Source organism: Pelecanus crispus, chromosome 2 (genome assembly GCF_030463565.1).
Source record: "Pelecanus crispus isolate bPelCri1 chromosome 2, bPelCri1.pri, whole genome shotgun sequence".
NCBI classification, from domain to species: Eukaryota; Metazoa; Chordata; class Aves; order Pelecaniformes; family Pelecanidae; genus Pelecanus; species Pelecanus crispus.
The window spans coordinates 127,214,925-127,242,463 of NC_134644.1; the positions used below are offsets into that span (position 1 = coordinate 127,214,925).

Consider the following 27,539-nt stretch of genomic DNA (forward strand, 5'->3'; position numbering starts at 1 on the left):
TGTTGTTAATAACTTAATTTTTAACATTCTCAGCATGTCATGCATTTAAGCTCAAACGAAAGTGGTTTTCTGCATTAATGGTTTATACGTATGCTGCATTTTTTCATTCTGAGTTGAAAAGATGTGGGAAAGGAAAAAAAAAATATCCCTAGCAGCAGTAAAATCAGAGCATAGAGGTTGACATTTTGCTTCTGGTGCTCTTTTGGGGATGTATTTTTCCCCTCTCTCCAGTTACCTTTTAGTTTATATTGTTTCCTTTCATTCCTACTTCAAAGAAGATTTTATTAGTTTTTACTGAAGAGAGTCAACCATTTTGTCCCATGGCTGAAGAAGTCTTTCCTGTGTTAAGATCAACTAAATATGAAATGATTATTCTTAAGAACAGATAATGGCATTCGTGAAACCTCCGACACACTGCTATACTCCAGCAGGGGCATAAACTCCCCAAAAAAGAGGAGACTTGCTCTTGTCACCTCTTTATGAAAAACTGCTTGCAATTAGAAGGTCACTGTTAAATGCATGGTGCTTTTCTTTTGTCATCTATCTTCAGAGTTTGTGTTTTCTTAATACTCATCTTTTTATTTTATTTTGAGTTCTTTGGATGAAAATGGATTGATAGGTTACTTAAAGATTTTAGCAATAAAAATAATTTCATTAAACAAATTAATTATGCCAAGCCCTGTATAATGACCATGGCAGTGTTGTTCAACAGATGGTCACAGGTTCATTTTTATGAATGGGAATATTGGGAATTCTCCATACTCATTATGTGCGAGAGATTCACAGATGTCCTTTGCAAATCTGCTTGTGAAAGGCTGGATGTAAGTACTATATTTTGGTGGTGATTTTAAGAGAGCTTTTACTGTTTAACTTTTATACCTCATGAACTTTCGTTTTCTTTCTCTCCTTTTTTATTTATGTGCTGTACAGATAGGATGGTAGTAATGTTTTACAGAATACTTCCAACAGTGATCAGTTCTAGGAATTTACAACTTGCAGCTTTTTTTAACTCAAGCATTTAGCACAAAGTGGTTGAATACATTTGAAATGTAAATATAGAGTCTCATTAAAGAAAAATGTACTTTATGTAAGCTATCGTATGTGCTATATATGTTTCTCTCTTACTTTCCATAGTAAAAATGACACCTTATCATTTGTTAGAATCATCAGCTCTTTCTTGCAGATCTGTAGGAAGCCCAGCTAGGAGATAATAGATCTCTAAATACAAATGAGATGCAAAAGGCTGTGTCGGTAAAAGATGCCAATGTAGTTTGTGTTAGTTACTGTTTCTGTACCTACAGTGAGATCTGGAACCATTTGTTTTTTTAGTAAGTTGTAAAATTTCTCATTTTCTTCAGTGAGAGTTACAAATTTGACTCATCTACTTTGTGTTTATTCCCTTCACCAGAAGAGCCAAAACTACAGATTTATTTGGTCCTGGTGACTAGGAAGGCACTAAATTAGCTTGGCGCACGAAAAGCTCAGTATAGCAAAGTGTTTGGTGTATGTTTCACTTTGAGTAATCCCATTGACTTCCCAGCTAAGTAGAATTAATCTTGGGATACAAGATTCTTGTCTTATCCTACAGTAGTCTTGTATCCTAAAATTAATATCCCTCAGGCTAAGTGTAGAGAAGTTACATATTCGTCCTCAGCAGAGACTGCACAGAGTGTCCTTGGTTTATACTTGACTCCTTCTGGTGTTTGGCTTTACTAGTAACTAGGTGTCAGTCGGCAATTTCTCCCTCTGCTTTGTTGCTCCTAGTGTTGTTTTGCAAAGACTTGTCCATCCAAAATTTCAGATCCTGCAGCTGTAAATTCAAAGGAGAATTTAACACAAAATTGTTCTGATTAGCTGGTAATAATGTGTTCCACTAAACAGGATGACTGAGCAAAATCTCAGCTATCTCTTTACCCTGCAAATCAAATGTTAGATTATTTACTTGATATTTTTGTACCCTCCTCCCCTGCCTCATATCTTTCCTTTGACAAATTGAAAAGGTAGAGGGGCATAGGGAAGATTATTTGTCTGTCCTATGGGCACAGTGTAGTTCATTGGCACTTTGTGTTAAAACTTTGATTTAGATTTTGATGTCCACGTGGTTTTAATTTTTTTTTTCCATTCTACAACCTGTCTTTCAGGTGTCCACATGTGTGTAGCTTTACTGTCAGCTTGAGTTATCCCATACAGACTGATTTCCAAACTTAACTATGGGCCCTGTGTGATCGGTTCCTTGTGTTGTGAAACTGGAGGAGCTGGGGGAGGGACTGGCAGTTAAACAATGAATGTTTGGGAAAAAGAAACCCTGAAAAGCAAATGTGTGTCAAAGGGAAACAGTGTCTTTAAGTTTTGTGCTTGATCCTCACGTGTTCAGGTGCTTAGCCTGTAGGTCAGAAGTGGGCTATGCCTGAAAGTAAATAGTTCTGGTAGCATCATCTGCCTGCTCCCAGCTGTGTTCCCCGCTCTTGTGGCTCTGAGCGGCCAGGGAGTGCTGGGATGAGCCGTGCTGTCTTGCATTAGTGCTCTGTGAGCATGGAGTGGCCTGTGCTTCTTGGAAGTGCCAGATCGGTTGCATAAATGCGTGCTTAAGGTCCGCAAGTGGCCTTCCTGTAACACAAAAGAAGGTAAGTGGTGCACCTGACAGAGCCTGGGTACCGCTGCCCTCTCATGCGCAGCGCATGTGTCACCTAAGGTGTATGCATGCTGACTGCCTGTCCTTGATGGAGGATACACTGCTGCTTACTTGCTCTCATTCGTGGGAGTTCAGTCTAAAGCATTGAAAATCAACTGTGAGGCTTTACAGAGAATCTACCTTTGTCACAATGGCTACATAAATCATTAGAATGGTATTTCCTTGTGGACGCTGGCAACAGGGCTATGGTCCCTGGTAGAGGTGGAAATTGCCTTGAAAGGACAGGAGGAGGCTGGAGGAGAACACGGGGACATCGTTTGGGCTCTCACTCATTTGTCTAGGGAGAAGGACACTGAGGATGGATATTTCTTCTCTTTGCTCTTCATCAGGCAAATCAGGCACAGCAGTACAAAGTTTGGGTAGTGGTTATATTGGTAGGCTGTTAGCACAGAAGTTGGCTGTCTTTTCAGTTGATTTTTAGGGGACTATTTGTTACTGTCTCAGTGGTATTACTATCAAATAAGGATCACCTGGTTTGACTCTTAGCTTGGCAGGACTGTGCCCTGAGGGTCATTTTTGGAATTTGGGGGAATTTTTGAGAAATGTTCACATTTTGGAATTTTCTGTCCACAAGTCTGGCTGTGGCTTACTCAATACCAGTATGAATTTCCTGTGTCAAAAATGTGTGCAGTATAGGCTGTTCTTCATAGCTTTCTGCTTGCTGCTTTAGTTCAGTGCAGATCTGACCAGCTTTCTCTCTTTGTTTGATTTCAAGTGTTCTAATTTGCTTTTTATTGCACAGTGCTTATGTGTCTTTTAAGAAGTGTACTATAAAAGGGGTTAATCGATGAAATAGCTTTTGTGTGGCTTGGTGTATTTTATGTTCTGTAGTGTGTTATTTAGAGGAATAGAGTGATATCGATTTCTTTTTTTTTTTCCCCGAGGTTTTTGGTTTGTTTTTTTTTTTTTTTAATTTAGCTATGTGAACATTTTGGAAAGTTATTACAGATTAATTGGAGTTACAGACTTAAACCCTATAAGGCATCAGTCATTCATGCTCATAAACCTACAGGGATAATTCATATCAAATATGTTCCTTGTTGATATAGTATTACTTTAATAAATCCCTCCCAAGTTCATAACACAAATCACAGTTATAAAAAGAGAGTGCACAGTTAGATTGGAGAAAAATAGACAGGAGGATAGGAGAGATCGGTATTAAGCCCAGCCCATTCTGATTAATTCCCGAATTCTAATGCTTGCAAATGTATTAATTGGCAAGTATTCATATTTGTATGTTTTAAGATCTTTTGAATCAGATATCATTTTCCATATAAAACAGTCTGACAGGTATTTTCTATTTCTAATCTTTAAATATTTTGTATTGCATTATCAACCCTGTATTCGATCCATTTATGAAACACAAAGCACTCCCATTTGTAGAGATTTATGCTTGTATCATTTTTCCCCAGATTTGCCAGAACACCATCATGTTCGTGTTCTGAAGGTTAATGCCCAAAGTCGAGCAGACAGAAGCCAAGTGCTGCAAGGTTTCCAAGATTAGGACTGATTCCCTTCACAAAAATAAATGATTCCTGCCATGTTCAGTGATTTTGTGCAGCACTACTCACGGCTGAGTGAGTGCATCAATACTGTAGTCCTTACATGCTGTACATACTGATGACACTCTGTGTTAACTTGATTGACTGAGCAGTATACTGGAGAGGATGCACCTGCGAGAGATGTGCAGACATATATATTTTTATTCTGGTTTTGAAACATTTATTTTACATTTTTTTTACTTGGAAGTCTTAGTTTCACATTCCATGGGTTATCATGTTGTGCTGTTAAGGTAGAGCAAACAGTTACGTGCTTCTTTGTTGTCAAAACTGTATTGGAAAATGATCTAAGGTGCCTCTTCTTTCTCTTTATAACCAAAAGCCTGATTTTATATTTTAAAGGAAAATGACATAAAGGGGACGAGTGTGAAGTCTGGCAAGTCAGTAGCTATGTAAATTATGCTTATTTTAAGAGATTCAGTTTAATGGTAGAGAAATGTCTCGTGTAATTCACTTATAAGCATTATTTTTTGTTACATTTTTATGTTTTGTTATCGTTTTTGTAGGCTTTAAGACAACAGCAGAAAAGAAGAAATGGAGTCTCAATGATGGTAAACAAGACTGTTCCTCGTGTTGTTTTGACACCATTAAAGGTGTCTGATGAGCAGTCGGATTCACCTTCAGGTAAATAGCTAAAGGACCATTTGCAAGATCAGCTCTAGTCACAGAGCCTTCCTCTGAATCAGCTGTGTAGCATACAGAATTTCGAACTGCTGAAATAATATTTCCACTTGGTGGCTTTGTTTAACATCTTTATTTCCTTATGAAATCTGGTGTCTCAAGGATGGAGATTTTTCTTTAATAAAGAGCTGAAGGCACACGGTAAAATGACAATTGGTAATAGCAGCAGCCTTAAAGGAATGCAAAGTAACATTTTGTTTGGCTCTGGAACTCTAATGGAGGACCACATGCTGGTTTTCAATGCCATAAAAAGGGGAGCTGGGGGGGGAGGCAAGCTTCTCTGTGAATGTGAATTTGTGTCTCAATTCTGCACTGCAATACTCGGATCCTTTTGTTAGCTTTTCTTCTTCTGGTACCATGCTTATCACTGCAGCATAACCTTGACCTTTAGTTCTGGTGGTTAAGTTGCTTCATTTTAAGATATTTCTATGTCTATGTTTAACACAAATGGACAATTGTATTTCCAGGCATATCTCTTTTATAAATGTTTCTTCACAAAGAAATGATCTTTTCTCGCCTTTAGATTGCTTTACTGCCCCATAACTTGAGGTGAAAATATTTTTAAAGATACCTCCTGGGCATTATAGGAAAACGTTATTTTTATTAGATTAATGAACATTTTTATTGAATGCAGTGCTCAGTAAACTTTAGTTTTCAGCACTTAATTGATTTATTGAGCTTTTACTTCCATTTCCTCTGATGATGAGGAATCATATTGTGACCAGAAAGGTGTATCGCCTTTCAGCAAGTAGATGTAATTTTTTTTAAAATCCTATTTTTTTTTTTTGTTTGTTTACAGTGTAGGGGGAGCTGGGGGATTGTTGGTACAAGTGCATCAGTATCATGTTTGGGGGGTTTTATTTTTTCCTAAGGATCTGAATCTAAAAATGGTGAAGCAGATGGTTCTGATAAAGAGATGAAACATGGGCAAAAGTCTCCAACTGGAAAACAAACAAGCCAGCACTTAAAGAGGTTAAAAAAATCTGGTTTAGGTGAGTAGGAGTAAAATAAGTATCTTTCTTGTTATTGTAATACTGACATTTTTCTAAACTCTGTGTTCTCTTCAAAAGTTTTATTTTTCTGGTTTATCTGTCCCTTTTTCAAACTCAGCAGCTGTCCCTTTCTCAAGAAGGCATCTTTCTGGCTACCTGGAAAATCCATGGGCAATTTTATTTTCCCCCAGAATGCTTTTCCGTAGTTGCTTTTTAAAGTTTGACAGACCTAAGCAACTGCAGGCAGAAAGGTCATTTAGAAATTAGCTTGTGATTGCTGCATTATGATTTTTGGGGGATGGGGGAGGCATGTAGCAAATATTCTTTATTCCTGGTAAATTTGCTTGCAGTCTGATATGCATTTATTCCCAAAGATAATAGCATATTTGCTTACATACCTGCCCTATTAGAAGTTAACCCTCTTTTCATCATTTGCATTATTCCATGTCATATAGAGATTTGACATACCATCTTTGGTTGATTCCCTTTCTTTGGTTGATTTGTTTCTTCAGTTGGATCCTTAATTATTTTGAAGCAACATCTCTTGAGGTGGTAGATGTAGTTTCTGGTTTTATTTTATGTGTTTTTTAGCAAGATTCATGGATGATGATCTGTAATTAATGAAGAATTTTCTCTGAAGAGATGCTAAGAGTAAATTCTCAGTAGCTCCATGTGATAGGCAGATTTTCCTGCTCTGCATGAAATATAATTGGAAATGTTCCCTAAGGAGCAGAAAATGTAGTGTTCACTAAGACTCTTGTCTCAGCTAAAGTAAAGTAGAATAATTACATAACTGTTTCTTTATGTTTACAAAGGACTTTTTGCATTCAGCAGACTGCTGAATCATTTAGAGAAATACTTTGCAATGTGGTCATATTGGAAAAGTTAGCAAACAAGCTTTTTGTAGTGGCTGGATCATCCTAAAAATTACTTAATGTCTGTCTTTGTGGTGGTAAGATTGTTCTTTATTAATGATCCAGCCTAGTCCTATTTTTATATACAATGATTCTGTAATATAGCTTGAAGGTACTTCATTTCCTAAGTATCATAGGTTGGTTGTTAAATATGCTGTTGCCAGTTCCCAGTGAACTGTTTCCTGCAAGCCTTATTGTATCACAGACTCCCATGAAAGTGTACTTTGGTTTCATATATGATCTTTCTGCAGATTATTCATCAGTCTCAGATGGATAGCTAGTTCTCTGTGTTGATCAAATGGCATTATTCAAAACTGAAAATACTCCTTCAGTATTACAACTTTTGCTATACAAAGATAAGTTCATTTTTAGATGAATTCCTGAAATTTTCTCTACATTTAAGACTGAGATACATAATTTGATGTATATGTTCCGCCCCATCCCCAGCTATTTCATCAACTGTTGGCCGGTGATACCAAATGTAGAGTGAATTAATTAGATTTTTTGTGGATTTCAGAAAAAATCCTTTGGCCTTTTGGGACACCACACTTGGAATGCAGGGAACTTTGTGTAAGGTTTAAGGGTTTCTGTTCTTGTACCTGCTGAAATGTTTCTCTTATGACATAATATTTCTTGGGATACTGATAGAACAGTTGTTGAGCATCTTTGAGAATAGGTCCAGTGTCCTATATAGTGCATGATTCAGTTCCAGACATTGTTTGGTTGTCTGAAACGCTGCTGATCTGCCCAACATTCACTACATGTTGTGTTTGGTAGATTTTCCCATTAAATATGATGACTTTTTCCCCTTTTAGTTAACTGATTCTGCTGATTGTGTGATTTCTATCCTTTTCCTATTTTTATTTTCATACTTTGATGTAGAACCATGGTAGTCCCATCCTTTTCATAGTTAATTCTCTATGTTGGAGACTAGTCTTTTCCAAGGCTGTAAGCTTGAGTTTCTCTCTCATCTTCCAGGTGCCATTTCTGACCTGGGCAGTGATCCCCCCAAACTCTGGTAGCAGCTATATAAGGATTCAAAATGTCTTTCTCTGTGGGAAACAATATAAAAAACATTGGCATATGTTTTGTCATAAATTCCTCTCAGAGTTACAGTTAGCTATGCAGTAGTGGCATACTCTTGTTGTATTCTGCAGAAATACTACTTCCCATGCTACTCCCAAATACTTCGCTAAATCTGATTACAAACTTGAGACCTGCAGTAAAGGTCCTAAACTAGCCATAGGAAGGGTGCAGGAGAGCAAATTTGTTGTTCTTCTGAACAGATTTTGTTTTTTTAAAGTATGGCTGTGCTGGGCATCCACAGTGAGCTACTGGCCTATCACCCAAGGAATAATATACATACTTCTTCCACAGGTTGATAAAACCTCCATAGTAGCCTGTAAGCGGTAGCAGGTCAAATAAATCAGAAAATGTGTGACCCAGGCACACAGAATTAACTTGGATTTTCTGATACTGTCTTGGGCTTTTCACACTATTAAAATATCTGCTACTGAAGGATGTTACTGACTTTGCAGTCATACATCTTGTTTTAGTCTGGATCATCTCTACATGTATGTCTTTCCTAACGATATGAAGCATTAGCTGGGGAAAATGTTACTCCAATTTGGAGTCACTCAGAAGATGGGGATGTGTTTTCTGTATTGATTAAAAAAAAAAGAGTATACATACAGGCATTAAACTTGGATACATCATACTACTTGTGTTACACTTGGGGACTGTGTTCTTTTTGCCTTTATATTTAGTGGGTGGAACAGATGGTGAGGACAGTTTATTGTGATGCATTCATGAAAATGAGCACTTCTTCCATACAATTGTCACTTATAACAGGGCATTCATTTGTCTGCAATGGAGACTTTGCTATACTGAAATACAGTATGTTGGAAATACGTGTTGGAAAAGGTTATCTTGTGCTGAGTGCAAAGTAATCCTCGTTTCATTCAGTTAGTATTGTCTGCTGAAAAGTAAAAAGAAATTGCAAGAATGTTTGTGAGAGGCTGTGGCTGAAGAGCAGCTTTAGGAATTTACAAATCTGCTGCATTTTCTTTCATTTGTACATTTTGTGGGTGATGTTATAGCCTTTCAGGGGAGACCACTATAGGTCTTCCAAGAAATCTTAAAGCATAATTGCATTATTTTTATTAATGTTACTGTAGCATTTGAGAAGTTCCTTATAATCAGTATGCCCAAATTCCCCACTTGTAAAATATATTTATTCTTCTTAATGTGTCAGTTGTAATCCTCGCTGAGAGGTGCTGCATGAATGCCAAATGCCATCATTGCTCATAGCAGTGGAATATTCTTTTCAACTGCTTTTTTAGAGATTCTGCTGGAGTTTGTGTATGATTTAGTTAAGACCCCTTTTGCAGCATCTCTGAAATATTTCAACAGACTAAAACCTTGAGGAGTTTCCTGGAAGGTATTAGAAGCTTTTGAGCTTTTCCAGCCACTTGGACTCCCCACTTCTGCCATTTCTGTATTGAGTATCATAATATGTTAAGACTGAGAGGAAAAAAGGGTTGTAGCAGTATGTATATAGCCTCAAGCAGGTAGCAGCAATTGCTCTTTAAGGAGCTTTAAAAAGTGTCTCTTAAATATTATCCTAGAAATCATAACAAAATGAGACCAGATGGCACCTCCAGTGGTCATCTAATTTGTTCGTCAGTCGTAGGGCAAAATCAGTTATACACCTGTCATTCCTGACAGGTATTTGTCTAACATATGCTTAAAGATTTCCACTGATGGAGACTGTAATGCCTCCCTATGGATCTAATCCAGTGTCCCTTGTCCTTGGTGGTTGAAAGCTCTCTTTTCCCAGTATTTTAACAGAAATATTTCTTACTGTGCAAGAGTTTAAGCTTGCTACCTTTGCTATCCACTGTGGACAGTAAGAAGACATTGTTCTTTACCCCTGTGCATCAGCCATTTCCCCTTCCCTCTGCTGAGTCTTTATCTTACTCATTCCCGGGTTTGTATTTTTCATCACAGACCCTGTTTTCTGAACCTCTGATAATTCCTGCTGTTGCCTTCTGTGTGTTGGTCATTTTAGATCATAGGTTCTTAAGAAAATTCTGAAAAATGCATGTTTTCAGATGCTAATTTAACACATTAAATATTCCCATCTCTATGATCACTGTTCACACCGGTAGTTTTTAGCAGGTGCTATGGGACAAGTTATGTGGGCCATAGTGCACTGCAGGTGCGGAGCATGGCAAAAGGGAAGCTGTTCATAATGATTGATTCACATCAGCCTCGTCAAGCAGCCTTTTGGTTGGAAATAGATGTTTATAATTATGTCGATGACATGACAGGAAAATTTTCTGCTGCTGCTGAGTGGAGTTGGTCTCTTGAGCTGGAAGTAAGACTATGTCAGCTGTGATGTTGACTGGAACATGGATCCTGTAAGAGCTCAAGAGACAAATACAGGGAATATAAAAGAAGCTGTTAAGACATCTAGAAAAGGCTGTGTTACCTTTCTCAGAGTACCATTTCTCTGGAGCTTACTGTATTATACAATAAAAGCTAAAAACTTAAAAAGAATTGGTTTTACTCTCTTCCTTTATTTATGTTTAAAGTTATTTCTGTTTATTTACTCCAGGACATTTGAAATGGACCAAAGCTGAGGATATTGACATAGAAACACCAGGATCTATTCTAGTGAACACTAACCTGAGGGCTTTAATAAATAAACACACCTTTGCTTCTTTACCTCAGCATTTTCAACAATACCTCCTGCTTTTGCTTCCAGAAGTAGACAGGCAGGTAAGTAGCATCATGCAATATTTATTTCCTTAATGAGACATTTTTACAGTGTTTTTGCATAGGCTGATTCGATTGTTTAGGAATTGTTCCAGGAAACAATAAGAAGAAAATTTCCATACTTTCTCAGGTAAAACTGTCAGATGTAGAATGACTGTAAAGTTTATCTAAGTGACAACCAGCTCCTTCATCCTTCCTTTCTGAAAACTGTGCAGCTCTCTGATTTGTCTAAATGGAAACTGGCCAGCAGATCTTCTGAACTTGCCAAATCTCTTAATTAGCTTTTCTACCTATGGTGTTGAAGATAAACTTCTCATCTTCAAGGCTTTATTTATGTTGAGTCACTTTTCATCTGTGATCTTCCTGGGCACTCTGCCAGCAATGTCCAGGTCAATATTAGTTCTGTTAGTTTTTTCTCTTCCTCACCTTTTATGCATGCCTACATATGCATCTGCTCAGTTCCAGTGCAGTGAATCCATTCATTCACACCTTTTGTAAGGAAGTTCTTGTTCGGAGCTCATGGCTGTAGGCTTATATAGGTTGTTAATCAGTTCTGTTAAGGAGAATGGTTTGGGGAGTAACAGGGTGGAAATAAAAGTTCAATTTCATGTTGTTTCGTACAATGTTTGGTCCTTCCTGCATTTGTTGGTCAGGTTGCAGGCTTCTTAGAGGAAGAAAAAAGTGCTTCCAGCAGGTCTAGCAGTTAGAATAGCAAAGAGCACCCAAAACAATTTCACTTAGGCACTTGCCTCACTTCTGGATTTAAACAGTCTTACCAATTTCAATGGGGAATACTCATGTACTTCAATCAGACACATTACCTTACCCAAATAGGGCATTATATTTTTTACAGATGGTCAGTATCCCTCTTTTTATGTAATAACTAGAGAATGCAGGTCACTTAAATGACTGATTAAAGCCTGCATCTTAAATCAGTATGTTAAATGCCATGGTTTCATTTCTTTAACTGTTAGTAGTTAGTGTCTACCACAGTAACACGGGGGAAAGCAGTGCAATATGAGACAAAAATAGAAAGAAAAATTGTATTGATGTACATTTACTCAGCCTCTTATCAAATTAGATACTGTATGTTGTGGACTAAAATTATGTGCTTTGATAATGGAATATTTGAAAAAGAATATTAAAACCAGAGCCACAGGAGAAACAATGTAAATGTATTTAATCTCAAGCTCCCGCAAGGCAGTCAAAGTCAGTATTTATAAATTTTAAGAGGAACTTTTTCCCTGCTGTAGAACAGATTTTAACTTAGTGCCCCAGCAAATATTTTCCTGATAGTTTTGATTTTTTTTTTTTTTCTCTTTCTAGTTAATTTACCAGAAGAGATACGAAAAAAATCTGCTAGGTAAAATCATGTTTTCTCTCCAACCATCAAAGATCCCACTGTTCATGAATCACATTTCAAGTACAGGGGCCTTAATTTAGAAGTTTCTTACTTTAAAATTTATTTTTCTAAATGGAGGCTCTAGAACTGACAAGCCATTTACCTTCTTATCAGGGTTCATACAGCAGAGGTTTTGGCCAGAAAAACAAGAATATTTGTTGAGTTTAATCATACCTCACCAGTTAAAAGCAATGCATTTCTTTTTAATTTTTATTTCAAAAATCATTCACATAATGCATACGTTCCAGGTGTTATTTCAAAGGCCCTACTCTGTTACTTTGCAAGTGAACTAGTCACAAAAAAGCAGTTGTCATGAGACATTTACAAGTGTCCTTCTTGTCTATTGTCTTCTCACAGTGTTCTGCGGGTTTGTGTAGCATACCATGTTTTAACGTGCATTTGGAAGGCAGGAGTCTCCATCCATCTCTGGAAGATTAATGGAAATGTTTGGCCTCTAAATGTGGCAGTTTGAGGATTGTTTTCTGGTGGGGAGGGAAATAGCCCCGAATCCTCACTTTGTGGAGGTCTTTTCAAGAAAGAATTGCATCCCTTTTCTTGATAACTGAGCATATGTCCTTTGCTATGCCTAAAGAGTAGCATCCCAGATATGGACTGATGAAAGCAATTGAACTGATATTCTTTTCCTTCCTGTGGCAAGTGGAAAACACCAGTGTAGTGCTCAAGGATCAAGTGAGAGGGAGAGAGAATTCCAGCCAGGGAGCTCTGGTGGGAGTCTCTAGTGATGGTCACTCCAACTGGACAAGGCAAGGGTATTCAGTCTTCCTCCTTTATTTATACTGGCTAAATCAAATGGGGCATCAGACAAGCAAAAATGGTGTAAAACTATTCTTTGAGTTTGCTGCCCATCTCTGAGGGTTCAGTTTCATTGTTTTATGTTGTCCTTTTCTTGTTTTGCCTGAGAATTCTCAGGCTCTTCTGGCTCTGAAATATTTCCTCCCTGTGCGCTGTTCTGCAGTTGGCTGCTGCTGTCTTCCCAGAGAAAGCTGCATTTCTGTGTTGTCATGTGGATATAGTATGTGAAGTACTGTAATGAATGGCACTATAAAAATGTAATAGAGTTATGCTATTTGTGTATATATAGTGATCTGTGAAATAAATTACTAATGAAGTGCAGTCTCATTTAGGCTTTATTACTGCTCCACATAGAAAAACCCTATGATGAATGATTCTTTGTCATTTCTGTCATAAACACCATTTTTCTGGGCGGTATAACTCCTCCTCCTTAAATCTTACTGAGCTGAAACTTGTCATGCATATGTCAGTTTGAATAAGCATTTTTAGAAACCGTTAGTTAAGGGAGTTGAGGTTTTCTTTTTTGTGTGTGTGCAAGTGTTTATTATAAATAAATGACTTCTCTCTCAACCCTGGTTAGTCTAATATGTTCAAAAAAAGTTCAGGGCCAAGTCAGGAGCTTCACAGAATTTGTTTTCTGATTTTTCTTTTGTTCTCAAGTTTTGTGGTTGCTATCAGGGAGTCATGGGAGCCCCTTATGGAACAAGAACCATGGCAGCCCATGGAACAAAGAGCCTTAGGAAAGATGTCCCAGAGTGGAAGAAGTTGAGAACGACTCTGCTGATGTTGGTGCTGCCATTTTTCCTACTCCAGCTAGATTTTTGACAAATTGGAAGTGTAGGATCATTGCCTTTTTTTTTTTACTTAGGAAAAGATAAATTGTATCATCAGTTATTCACACTTGAAATTGATTTCAGCTTGCATATTAGTTTAAATTTTATTTCAGTAGCAATGAGGCCTGTGTGTAATTTTCTGTATTCAAAATGCCTATAAAAGAAATTGGAGCAAGTTGGCAGTTATGGTAGATATGTTTTATCAAGGATTTTCTTTGCTTTCATTCGGGTTCAGAGTGCAATAGTACGTGGACATTGTTGAAAGAAGCAGCCATGACCCAGACTTGTCTATTTAGCAGACTGCTCAAAAATGTTGCATCACTGGGAACCTCATATCTGAAATTTGAACATCCAGATTTTCAGGACTTTGTTAATCTATATGGACTCAAAAGCTCAAAAACCTTAATGCTCAGCTGATATAAAAGCATGTTTGGTGATCCCCCAGAAGACCTAGATGACTGAGCTAGCAATAAAGAAAAACATGTAGGTATCGAAACTGTAAGGAAAGCAAAGTCTCTGCACAAAGATTTCAGTTGTCACAAATCCCAGCAAAGTATTTTTCTTTTCAGCTCTAATTAGAACATTCTACAGCTAAAGAACAATGGCATTTTCATCAAAGAAATACCTGCTTCTAATATTAATACATCAAGCTGATAATTACATGTAAAAGAAGCCTTCCTGACCACCTCTCAGCAAATATTCATCTTCAAAGCAGAAAGTTTCTCTCTGTATCTAGATTGCTATACTGCATCAGTGCCACTTTAAATATTAATTAAACAGCGTATGTTGTGCAACGATGAGCAACAGGTCTGTATGATGGGTTGCTGAAAAGGAATGGCAGCTGTCAATATCTTGTCTACACCAGCTTTCCTTGTTGCTGCTACTGGGGAGTCAAATTCCTGCTGTTGACACTGGGGTATGGACAAAAGAAAGGGAAATACACCCATGTAGTAAGCTTCCAAGAAGACAAGTGCTGCCTCATCTGAATAGTAGCAGAAAGCTTAAGTGATTTTACTCATCCTTAGAGAGCTAAACAAAATGTTCTTCCCTGAATGCTCTGAAAAAACGTGTCTTCCCAGGCTCCACAAATGCTTAACAGCTTTCTGATCTTTGAGAATTTAACTCCCTGTCCTGTGTTTTCTTTTCTGGTAATATTGAGTTCTTCTGAGCCTCTTGTGATTTGCACCTGCCCTGCCCTTTCACATAGGATGACAATTTCTTCCTGCAAAAACACCCAGAAAAGATCTCAGAGCCTCCTCAGACCTGTATGTTAGGTTGCAGTGCCATTTTATCTGACCAAACCTACTCATGGAGAGCATTTAAAACAGTAGAGGATATCCTAGTAAAAATTAAATCTTGTCTTAGCTTTACTTGTTCTGTGAAATTTAGCAATCTTTTATTTTCTGAATCAATCTAGGGTTTATAGATAGTCGAGGTAGTTACTTAAATTCAAAATTCTAAACTTGAATATTCTTAAGGAAATACTTAAGCCATGTAGTATTGCAGAAGTGCCTGTGAATGTTTCAGTTTAAAAAGAAGAACATGACATACAAATCAAAAGATTCTAAAATGGGTCAAAACCCACCTTAATCTCTTTCTTTTCATTTCTAAATTTTTAATTCCAAAATAATAATAGTCTCTTGGGTCAGTGCCAGTATTGTTATGTAATAACATTACAGCATCTTGTCATTTTAAGGTTAGCGCAGGTTCTGTGTTTCTGTCTAGGCCTACTCAATTTAGATTGATGCTGGCACTTGCAGGTTGATTATATCACCTTGCAAAGATTGCCTCTCACCTTGCATTCAAAAAAGGCACCGGTTGATGTCAGTTAGTGATTTTCTCTGTTCCGTTGAAAATAGTTAGAAGTAATTTTGGGGAGGTTATCTGCAGAATTTCATTTCAAAACCTCTTTGCTTTCATGTAGTATGAATCAGCTTAATATCTGTTCCCACCATTTGAGCAATGATAACAAAGGTAACGGTTGTTTTTGATGTGCACAAATTACTCCTACTCCCAAGCACATCAGTTTGAGTTCTGCAGTGGAGAGCGGGTAATGAATAATATACAAAATTCTTACACTTGTAAAAGACAAGAAGAAAGGTCTGGTATCTGCCATTCTGACACTTAGTATTTATTTTATTCTTCATAATCAAAAGAATAACAGAAAAACTATTTAGTATATATCTTCCTGTATATTAGTTTTATATTAAAAGAGAGTAAGTGAAGCTTTATTTTCACAGTTCCTTCCTTGTAGCAGTGTAACCATCTTCCTGTTTGCTTTCTTAACTTCATCAGTACTTGAGGATTATATTTGCCATTGGACTTTTCCAGCATTTTCTTTATAAGACCTCAAACTGCAGAAATTAATCCTGTGTGTATTATTTGCTCCCAGGTTTGTTTTATTATTGTGTAGTAGTAGGTAAATGGTTACCTTATCTTACTTAGCTGCCTTTTCTGCTAATACTGCAACCTTTTAGCTGTCCTTTTCAATTTATCATCAGTAGCTTCAAATATTTATTATTATGTTCCTGTAAATGTTTGAGTTTTATACTGAAATAGTTTTAGGGTTATGACAAAAGCACTTAGTTCAGAGGAGAACATTTGCAATAGAAGGTTACATGTAACATATGACTCTGCACCTAAGCGTATTTAAAAAGCTGTTAAATTGGCACCCCTGTGTGTGTAGTAATTGAAGGTCATCTTATGTCACATTTCTCCCTTTAACTGACATTTTTTCTTTGGTTTTATTGGTTAATGTGGATAGCATGGCATTGTTGCAATGTGCTTTATTTGTACGGCTTTATTAGGGTAGTTTTAATATAGGTGTCTTATAGACTAGATGGATGAAGAAATTCCAAAGCATTTAAGCTGCCTTTTCAATAAGATTCTGGGGCTCTGATTCCTGAGCTCTGCTAGGCAGGGGGTGTTCAGAGAGGTTGCTACCCACGGCTGGCCCCTCTGTCCTTGTGCTGCAAGTTAATACCTTTTTTACCAAACGCAGCTGTATGGATGGTGTATCTGCACATTTCACAGTCATGTATTAACAACAAACATCAGTTTCACTTTATATGAGTTGAAGGCTGGAGGATTTTACTTCAAAATCCCTGTTGGCTTTAGCTGCAGGAATACTCTTAGCTTCTCTAGTGCAGTCCAGTAAGGGTCACTGCAATTGCACTGCAGTCTGGCTGATCTGATTGATGTGCTAATGGAATTCTTGTTTGCTTGTTTGCAATAATCCTTAGAGGTCCTCCTCAATATCGGTATTTCTACATATGTGAATAGGAAGCTTCACAGTTTTGATTAAGTGTCATGTTTTTGCATTCCTGCAGGCTTGGTCACTGTATTTCAGAAGTGTGCCGCATCTGTGTTGTGGAAGTTCTTGTTTCCTTTCTAAAGCCCTAGCTACAAGCTCGTCACACAAGCATGTCTCATCTTTATGAACAAATTTTGCAGAGGTGTTAGCAGAACTGTTGGAATTGCTTTTGTCTGTAGCAAGGCTCAACTCAGAACATCTAGTAGGACACAGCAATGGTGCTGTGCCCACTGAAAACTGAAAATACAAGAGCCACAGCTGTCTCTGCAGCATCCTTTTTGCATAAGTCCTCTGCACTCATGGTTGTTCTCCTGATGCAAACTAGTGAAGCTTTCGTTCCCATCTCCTTCCCTCCAAACAAATTTTATAAAGTACAGTGCACAGCTGTTAGTGCTTAAAAAAAAGAGGACCTTGTATGTAATACCAGTTCCATTTACATTTGACAGAATTATTAGTATTTTAAAAAGAGAAAAAAATTAATAAAACACCTCCCTTCCAGCAGGAAAGTACTTGCGCAAGTACCTTTTTAAAAGACTTTGTGCTAGGAGCTGTGTTGTGAGAGTATAAGTAATAAGTGGACATAAATGGTAACATATATGGACACAAGGGACTGGCATGCTTCAAATTATGTGGCTATTAAGGATGCATTGCACCACTGCAGTGTGTAGTGTTTCAACTGTTCCTTCCTTGCAAAGTGCTAATAATTAAGTGATATGAGTTGGTCTGCAGTGCCTCCAGTGTTGCCACTGTAGGGCTGCACTGGAATTAGATGGAGAACAGAACATTCCTTACAGTTCTGAATCTGAATGCAGCCAAGGACTTGAAACAGGATGTTGGATGCAGGTGCAGTGGAAAGAAGAGCAAGCAGAAGTGATCCATCCATACTTCTGCCACAATCTCTTCACCCTTTCTTTCTCCCTCTTCCCTCCCACCCTCTTCCTCCTCTCTCTCCCTCCCTCTCTCTCCCCCTCCTCCTTCTCTCCCCCCCTTCAGTATATTTGTTAAATAAATTTGCTTAAATAAAAAAGGGAAAAAAGAGGTTGAGGAGGTTTTTTCCTAATTATTTCAGAACATTGCTATTCTTTGTCTTTGAATTATTTAAATTCAAATTTCCTTTAGCTTGTTCTGTCTTATATTAAGGACATGCAGCCATTTTTTTTGCATAGGAGGGCAGTGTTTTCTGATGCCTAGAGAAAAGGGGTTGGATGCAGGGTTTTAATTTATGACACTCACCAACAATGACTGACTAATTTTAAATGTTTACGTGTAACATCCCCTCACCTTCTGCTTCTCAGGGTCAAAGGCATATGTCTCTTATTTTTATCAAAAGCTAGATGAACAGATCCTGGCTGTTTACTTCTTTCTTTTTTTTACATCTTTTCTGCACCTTTCCCTACATTTGAGCATTGTTGGGTAATTTAATAATATTTTACTTTACCAAAGTCTCCAAGCATCTTTTTTTAAACAAGTTTCATACATGCTTGCCTTGATCACGATCTATGTATGGTTTTCTATTTTACCCTTTTTTTTCCAGGCTTATGTGCCTCTTCTAGTACCTTTATAAATACTTGCTGTTTATTGCATGTTCTGACATGCTTGGTATTGGAACTTGGATGTAATAGAAAAATAAATTTTAATTGTAATTTCTGTAATTTGAATGCAGTTAGAAGGAACTGTTTGATGCATATTCTGGTTTTCCTTATATTTTACTTGTTCTTTGCTACATTTTAAAACATGCTATATCTTTTCATTTTTCCAGATTTATTATTCTCCTTAAATTCTTCATTTAATTTCTTGCATCTGAGCTCAACCAGATTGGATTCTATTGTCTTTTTTGACACTACAGTGTATTGGAATGAATTTAGCTATCCCACTTGTCTTCTTGATTTAGACAAGGTCTAAATTAACAAGTCACATTTCATTTTGAACACATATGTTTGCAATTCTTCAGTCTTACTCAGCATATTTCCCACTTTAGTAAAGATGGAAAAGGTCTTTGTTTCTTTCTTTAAAAGACTCTTCTTCCTTTTCTCCTCCTGTCTGAAGCAATTATTCCTATAGTAGTAGATATTTTCTTTTTCATCCTTTGATGTTTTACTTCTAAGTTTAGTCTTGTTATTTTTTAAAGGACTAAAGTAATATTCAGAATTATTTTCACCATCTGTCTTCAGAATCTGTCTTTTCATTTTGTATTCAAGGACAAACTGTTTATGTTATGTCGATGATCAGCTGGGACAAGAGTTTTTCTTATAACCCTTGATAACTTCATAATCAGGACTAAATAAAATGTAGCTGTATTCTGGGTCAGGTTGTACTCTACTGGGGAAAGGGGAGACCGATGGAAGAGAGACTAAACAGAGTGAATGTTAAGTTGTATTACATCAGAATTGCTGTGAGAGACATAGTGTAAGCTGGTATCTTTCCATGTCACCTACCTAAAACATGAAGTTGGGGTGGCTGAGTTTTTTGTTCTGGGAGCAGCTCTTCAGTCAGATCCATGTATTGCTGTCTATTCCTTTGAGTTGGATGTATCTGTCTTATCATTCATGTACTTCTCGGCTTTACTTGAACTGTTTTGTGGTCACACCAGCAAAAAGGTCCTGGTAGTTGCATCTTGTCAGAAGCAGTTTTCTTATACTCCTGTTTACCTGCTTTAAACTCAGAACCTCTTCCACTGTTGGCTTCAAATACATGGAAACTATTTTAAGAAAGGATAGATTTTTCTTCAAAGTCATAGCACAGTGTGTAAATGTGTGTATGTATTTTTGTGTTTGAGATGAGCTTCTAAGTGTTCCTTATCTTCAGGCAAAGAAACAGTTGCTATCCTTTTGTCTCTATGTTTTTTGGCAAGCCCTGTCTGCTTTTTAAATGTTCTGTAGTTTCCAACTGCATTACTTCTTCCATATTCCTACCATCTGTGTCCTCAAGACCTGAAATCATCAGTGTTTTTGTATTAAACGTGGTAATTATCAACTCCTTTACTATTCATTCCCCTCCCTTTTTTGCTCGTCTCCAGGATTATACTGTGCCTTTCTCTGCACATGTTTCTCTTTTCTTTTTTTATGTATATAAAAACCATTGACAAAAATTTGCTTCTCTTGAGAAAAGACAGGCAGAGAAGACAAGGGGAGTGGTTGCCCTCAAGGGGAGCAGTGTATGTGTATGGAGCTCTTCTATAGGGTGGATTACAGTCTGGTTCAGATCTTAGGGGTCGGGGTTGGAGTAGAGGCAAGTGGCATGGACATCATTGTGACAGGAGATTGCTAGACCATCTGATCTAACTCAGCACACACCTAGAGTACTTTGTCCAGTTCTGGGCAGTAGAGAGAGATGGAGCTACTGGAGACTACAGTGAAGGGGCACTGAGAGGATTTAAGGACTGGAGTATGTCTCATATGAGGAAAGGCCTTTGAGAGCTGGGATTTAGTCTAGAGAAGAGAAGGATCAGGGGGAGTCTCACCAATGCGTATAAATACCTGAAGGAAGGGTGTGACAGGACCAGAGGCAGTGGGCACAAATGAAAAGACAGGAGGTTCTATATGAATATAAGGTAAAACTTTTTCTAGTGAGGGCACAGGTTGTCTAGAGAGGTTGTAGATTCTCCGTCCTTGGAGATATTAAAACGCCACCTGGACATGGTCTTGAGCAACTGGCTCTAGGTGACCCTGCTTGAGCAGGGGGCTTGGACGAGATGACTACCTCCAGAGGTCCCTTCTAACCTCAACTATTCCCTGATAGGGTGAGGAACTGGATAAACTCTTCTTTAAATAACTTGGGGAAGTCTTTATCACAGACCTGGTTCTTATGGGGACTTTAACCTCCCTGTTATCACTAGAAGGGTGTCGTGGTTTAGCCCCAGCCAGCAACTAAGCACCACGCAGCCGCTTGCTCACTCCCCCTACCCCGATGGGATGGGGGAGAGAATCGGAGGAGTAAGAGTGAGAAACACTCCTGGGTTGAGATAAGAATAGTTTAATAATTGAAATAAAGTAAAATAGTAATGATAATAGTAACAATATAATAATAACAATATACAAAGCAAGTGATGCACAATGCAGTTGCTCACCACCCGCTGACCGATACCCAGACAGTTCCCGAGCAGCGATCGCTGCTCCCTGGCCAACACCCCACCCCCCAGCTCCCCCCCAGTTTCTATACTGAGCATGACATCACATGGTATGGAATAGCCCTTTGGTCAGTTTGGATCAACTATTCTGGCTGTGCCCCCTCCCAGTTTCTTGTGCGCCTGGCAGAGCATGGGAAGCTGAAAAGTCCTTGACTAGCATAAGCAGTACTTAGCAACAAGTAAACCATCAGTGTGTTATCAACATTCTTCTCCTACTAAATCCAAAACACAGCACTGTGCCAGCTACTAGGAAGAAAATTAACTCTATCCCAGCTGAAACCAGGACAGAGGGCAACGCAATGGAATGCAAACAGGAAGATTTCTGGAGAGTGTCAGGGTACTTCCTGACTCTGATAGTGGAGTAGGCAACTGGGGGTGATGTACACGTTGATCTGCTGTTCAGTAGCATAGAACAGCTGGTTGGGGATGTAATAATAAATGAGCATGCTAGCCATAGCTGTAGTGACTGTGAAGTGGAGTTCAAGATCCTGAGTGGAGCGCAGAATAAGTAGTAGTAGACTGAACAAAGAAAATTTGGGACCGTTGCTGAATGAGGTGTGTGATTTAATGACTGAACACATGTACAGCTGACATAATACCTTCTTTGCCTCCATTTTCACCTACAAGATCTCCCAGGCCTCTGAGCTTTGTAAAAGCAGTCAGAGAGGAGAACTGCTAGCAGTAGATAAGGACCAAGTCAAGATTACTTGCGAGAACTTGACCCATAGAAATTAATGGGATGCAACAGACTGCATCCAAGGGTGCTGAGAGAGCTGTCTTTGCAAGGCCACCCTCTATCATCTTCAAAAGGTCCTGGAGATCAATGAAGGTGCCCGATGACTGGAGAAAGGAAATGTTGCACCCATCTTCAAAAAAGGCCAAAATTACCCTGGGGTCTTGGTAGGCAGCAAGTTAAATAAGAGCCAGCATTGTAACCTGGCAGTAAAGAAGGTTGGCAGTATCCTGGGCTGAATGACCAGGAGCACAGCCAAGCAGGTCAAGAGAAGTGATCATTGATGCCCTTTCTTTCAAAAAAGACATTGACATACTGGAGCAAGTCCAGTGGAGGGCTACCAAGATGGTTAAGGGGCTGTGGCACAGAAGAGCTAGATTTGTTCACACAGCAGAAAAGGAGGCTGCGAGGGGATCTCATAGCAGTTCACAGCTAGCTAATGGGAAGTTGTAGAGAAGACAGAGCTCTTCTTGCAGGCACACAGTAATAGCATTAGAGGCAATGGAAACAAGCTGGAACATGGGAAATTCTGATCTGATTATCAGGAAAAATATTTTCACAGCAAGAGTGGTTAAGCACTGGAAAAAGTTGTCCAGAGAGGCTGTGGAAGCTCTCTTCTTGGAGATATTCTGAACTCAAGTGGGCTGCTCGAAGTGGAATGGCTTTGAAAACTTCATGACCTCTGGAGGTCATGCCCAACCGACGTGATTCTATGTATGATTCTGTAGGTGATAGCTACTGCTTTTTCCTCAGACCTATCACAGAAAGCATTTAGACTGATGTCATGATTTCTTCTTGAGAGCTCCATCCTGGTTGGTGCTCGTTTCTGTATAATCTTCTGGGTTCTTTGTTGCACCATGTTCCATTTTTTTCCCCAAGATTTGAAATCTACATTCTGTGTGTGTGAAAACCTGGAGAAGTACAAACACAGCATGTTAGCTGTTCGGTAACGGGCTAGCTCTTTAATGTGATTTAAGATGATTTGTTAGTGTTCTTGTTTTCCTTTGTTAGTATCTCATTTTTTGCCTGGCCTCTGATTTTTATCCCCATCTGAAGTATATAATTATAGTTTAATAACACAGCCAAGTTAGTACTTTCAACATGGTTCTTTCTGGCCTGGGAGATTATTGAAAAGGTTGTGCTTTAAGCTGATGGGTTCCTGTCCATTTTTTTTTTTTTTTCCCCTACACTGACATAATTTTCAAGGGTGTACTTTGCCCTAGCATCACTTCTGTAACAAATTTACAGAATTCTTAATTTCTTGAATAAGTTTGTGCAGCTACTAATCTAATAATTTATTGAAGTCCAGTGTTTTTATTTTCCTGTTCACTGAGTGGCAACTTGCATTCAAGAAGTTTTTGTTTTGCTGTTCTCAACTTTCCTGTTGGGGCCCCTCACACAGTTTTTTTTCAGGGCCTGGTAGTGCCACTGGTTTATCCCCATATAGTTCCTTTTTCTGGATCTCCAAACTCTGCTTCCCTGCCAGTTCTGAGGGAAATACAAATTGTCACACCTACAGGTACTTCCTGTGGACTCTTGAGCTCTGTCTTTTTGTGGCCGTTTCCCTTACCATGTGAGGTTTACCCAAAAGTTCAGAGGTAATCCAATACTAAGGAGTTCTATAGTAAGGCAGTCTAAGCTAGACATTGACGTTTAATGGTGGCAGTGGGGCTTTAGTGTAGGAAAGCATACACTGTTTCGCACTGGAAATAATGATAGAATCATAGAATTGTTTAGGTTGGAAAAGACCTTTAAGATCATCCAGTCCAAGCATTAACCCAACATTACCAAGTCCACCACTAAACCAATTAAGGGTAGAGTAAGAATTTCATGTTTCCTGGCTTGGTGGCTGGATTATTTTTAATGAAAGTAAAAACTAGGAATCATTAAGATTGGAAAGGACCTCTAAGATCATCAGTCCAATCAACCCAACACCACCATGCCCACTAAACCATGTCCCAGAGTGCCACATCTACCCATTTTTTGAACACTTCCAGAGATGGTGACTCCACCACCTCTCTGGGCAGCCTGTTCCAATGCTTGACTACCCTTTCCATGAAGAAATTTTTCCTAATATCCAATCTAAACCTCCCCTGATGCAGCTTGAGACCATTTCGTCTTGTCCTATCGCTAGCTACTTGGGAGAAGAGACCAATACATACAACATAATGATGTGGGTTATTCTATTGGTAGTTTCTAAATCAGATTTGAAAAGAAGATATGGTCATGATTATGGGCAGCTCAGCAGAAACTCTGTTCAGTCAACCTCTAAGCAACAACAACAGGGAGGCTGCACTAAAGAAAATACTCTTTCATTAAATAAATAGTATTAAGTCATCATCTTGAATATTAAGAATGGCCAATTCCCTTCAGAAGCTGTGGAAAGAATCCAGAGAAGGGCACCAAAATTTACATGAGCCATAAAAAAAAATTCTAAAGCAAAATTGCTGGATTTGGGCTTTTTAATCTACCAGAACCAAATTAAATATGAAGAGAGAAGAACTTTAACAACAATCAAGTGCTGTATTTCATACAATAGGCAGCCAACCAATGGAAGTCTTTTGCATACTAAAAGTCAGCATTGATTGCTGGCAGAGTTTAACTGTTATAAATAGAAGATGGTGGATGCATATATATGAGTAGTAGCCACAGTTATATCAAGTGGACTGAAATATTTATGGAAAATAAAAATCCCCTTTTTCAGTCTTATGCCAGCTAAGCTAAATAGAAATAGAAATCTTCTATTTGACAGCTTTCCTAGTAATTGGCTATTATGTGATCTTTCACAAGCTTTATCTACGCGATCTGTTCTTTGCAATTATCAAGGGTTAGTTCAACCTCTGATTTTATCTGATATTGTTACCTAATGGTACCACTCATATATTACTGCCTGTGGAAAAATATAGTATCTTTGCTTAACATTGAGTTGTGTAGCAGAAACACTGTCATCAGAAATGCAGCCATTGTTTAACAGAAATTAAAACATTTTTTGTGACAACTACGGCTGCTTTTCATCTTCTTACCCAAGTGCATTCACACTCATTCTCTATTATAGACTTGCCAACTGTTAGAACATCCTTTTAGTTTGGTGCCATTTATCACAGTCTCTTTGAATGGTAGTTGTATAAGTGGAAAAATGACTTTTAGATGGTTAATGGCATACTTGAACAGTCAGCAGTATTCTACAGGAAATGGAGAAACTTCCTCAACGATTTTCATACTAGAAATACATGCAAGTTCACTTAAAACTATTTTACAGATGGATAAAAGTTAAGTTTTATAATTGCCAACCATTACTTGACAGGGAGAGCTCTAGCTGTGGAGAACTCCTTGGCATAATTGGTTCCCAGATCATTAGCCAAAGTAATGAACACAAGAATCATTGTTTTGCATTATTGTATAGCATTTAGGCTTATATATGTGTAAGTAGATCTTGTTAGAGTTTCTGAAGAATGTGTCAGTCAGAAATGAAACAGTCCAGATACTGACAAGAGCACATACAGTAATAAGTTCTGTTCCTCTTTTTAGTGCCTTGTCCATTTTGCATTGGCAACATTTTTTTTCTAGAAAACATTGGTATGGACAAAGCATATGGCCTTACAATACTACTCTCTGCAGCCATTCTGTATTTCCCAATGGTAATTTCTGGCTCTTGGGCTTAATGAGAAGTCTGTTCTACAGGGATGCCACTCTTAGCCTCAAGAACAGAAAGGATCTAACATGGCTTTTAATATGCCTCAAGCTATCAACTGCTAGCAAAGGAGTTGTTGATGAGTGAGTAAGGCACCTTCCAGCCATCCTGCAGCATAATTGTGGTGGCTGATATGACAGGTTTGTGTTTGAGAAAGATGGTTCCAGAAACTGAGAGAGTGTGTCTGCAATACAAGCAGAGCCAGAAGACAGTGCAATGCTCCACGCTATGACATCTATTTAAGATATTTTGGAACTAATTGCAGTCTAAGGTTTAAATTGCATGCAGGCAAAGCTAAGCCATTTTCTTATGAAATCGCAGTGTTTCTGTAGGTCATTCTGTCCAAATGAGCGGTGGTTTTAGATGCAAGTGACCTGTGGTCAGTCACACTACATTTCATAGAGTGACTCCATTGGAAGGGCATTGAGAGGCTAGAGGCCTTGAAGACAGAATGCAAGGTCTGACTTAAGCACCTTTCTTGAAAAAAAAGGAGGTTGGTAATTGGTCAGAAGAGAAATGCATGCAAGAGTGCTTTTAGTTTTCTTTTTAAAGCTGATGTAATAGATGGCAAGTTGGTATGCCATCCTTTAGCTTTTAAACTGTAAAACACTCTGTTACTAATTTATTTTTAACTTCTTTAGCATCTTTTATATCTTGACATAGAAAATATACAAATAAAGGACAATTTATCTAGTCATCTCTACACTAAGGCAGAATCAACAAGGTCTGTTTTTCTTGATAGATACTGTCTGAAAGGTTTTTTGGCTGTTCAGTGATGGAGAATTCACAGCCCCTCCAAATAAGTCTAGTGCTTCTTTGTTTTCACTGTTAGCAAGTTTTCTCCTCAGTGTCTAATCTGAATCTCGCTGCAGTTCTGACTATTATTCTTTATTCAGTTCAGCATCTACATGGAGAGCATGGAGATTACTGTGTTCATTTTGCAATAGCCTTCAAACATGAAGGAGGTAACCCATTCGCCATCTCCCTGTTTCTGTTTCTTGAGAAGCAGCCCTTATTAGTGCAGTCTTTGTAGGTCTAGGACCTTAAATCTGTGCTCAGCCTCATTTGTCTTCTTTGGACTTTGTACCAGTTCTGAGTTGCAACAATCAGAATTGAATGTATTACTCCAGCTCAAGTGATAAGTAACACCAAGGAGAGCAGAACCAACTTCTGTGTTTTTACACAGTACTCCCATTTATAACTTCCAGTGTTGTGGTCATCTTCTCTGCAATTTTATAGCAAGGTTGACTTATATTCAGTTTGTGATCAGCCCATTTGCTCATAAGCCACAAATACTTTTCTGCAGAAGCATTGCGTAGCCACTTAGTTTCTTCATTTGTATTTTTCTAGTTTTGTATTACTACAAGAGTCTGAAACTTTGCATTTGCCTCTATTGCAATGCCCTACTTATCCCTATTGTTTCCAAAGTAATTCTCAAATCCATCAGGAGAATTCTGAATTTCAGTTGTAGATTTCAGTGTATTCAGTCCGCCTCTGACTGATGGTATTCGCAAATTCCTTCAATTTTTTTTATCATGCCCCTGAAATACAGCCTCCCAGTTGATAATAAATAAACAATAGTTCCCTAAGTAAAGAGTTCTGAGTAGTTCTGTAGCCACCTAATTACAATTTATATAGCCTGACTTTGCTTAAGAAAATGTCATATGACACAGCATTGTTAAAATCAAGATATAAAACTTGTGCTGTTTCTCTTCTATCACAAGGCCTTTTATGCTGTCAGAAAGAAAATAGAGTGACTTGACGTGACCTATTCTTGACAAATTCACGTCGGCTGTTGCTCAACTCCTTGTTAACTTCCAGGCAGTTGTGCATAGCGTGGTATCTTGTGGTTTAATCATTGCACATATTCTCCAGAGCTCAAAGACAAGGGGGAGCAAGCAAGATATTTAAACATAGGCTTCTTGTGTCAATTGAGATGTGCTGCAGTATGTAGTCTAGTACCCAACTTCTTCAAAAGGTTATAGGTCCCCTGTAGGTTCTAAATTGTAT

General features: G+C 38.2%; 1 protein-coding gene across 1 annotated transcript in view; it reads left to right on the plus strand.

The window, feature by feature from the left end:
- ASXL3 (ASXL transcriptional regulator 3) overlaps window positions 1–27,539 on the plus strand; it is a 131,804-nt gene that overhangs the window by 78,849 nt on the left and 25,416 nt on the right. Inside the window, exons 6-8 of the mRNA XM_075706121.1 lie at window positions 4,758–4,875; window positions 5,805–5,924; window positions 10,458–10,621. Coding sequence (XP_075562236.1) covers window positions 4,758–4,875; window positions 5,805–5,924; window positions 10,458–10,621 — 402 coding nt within the window. The remainder of the gene's footprint in view (window positions 1–4,757; window positions 4,876–5,804; window positions 5,925–10,457; window positions 10,622–27,539) is intronic.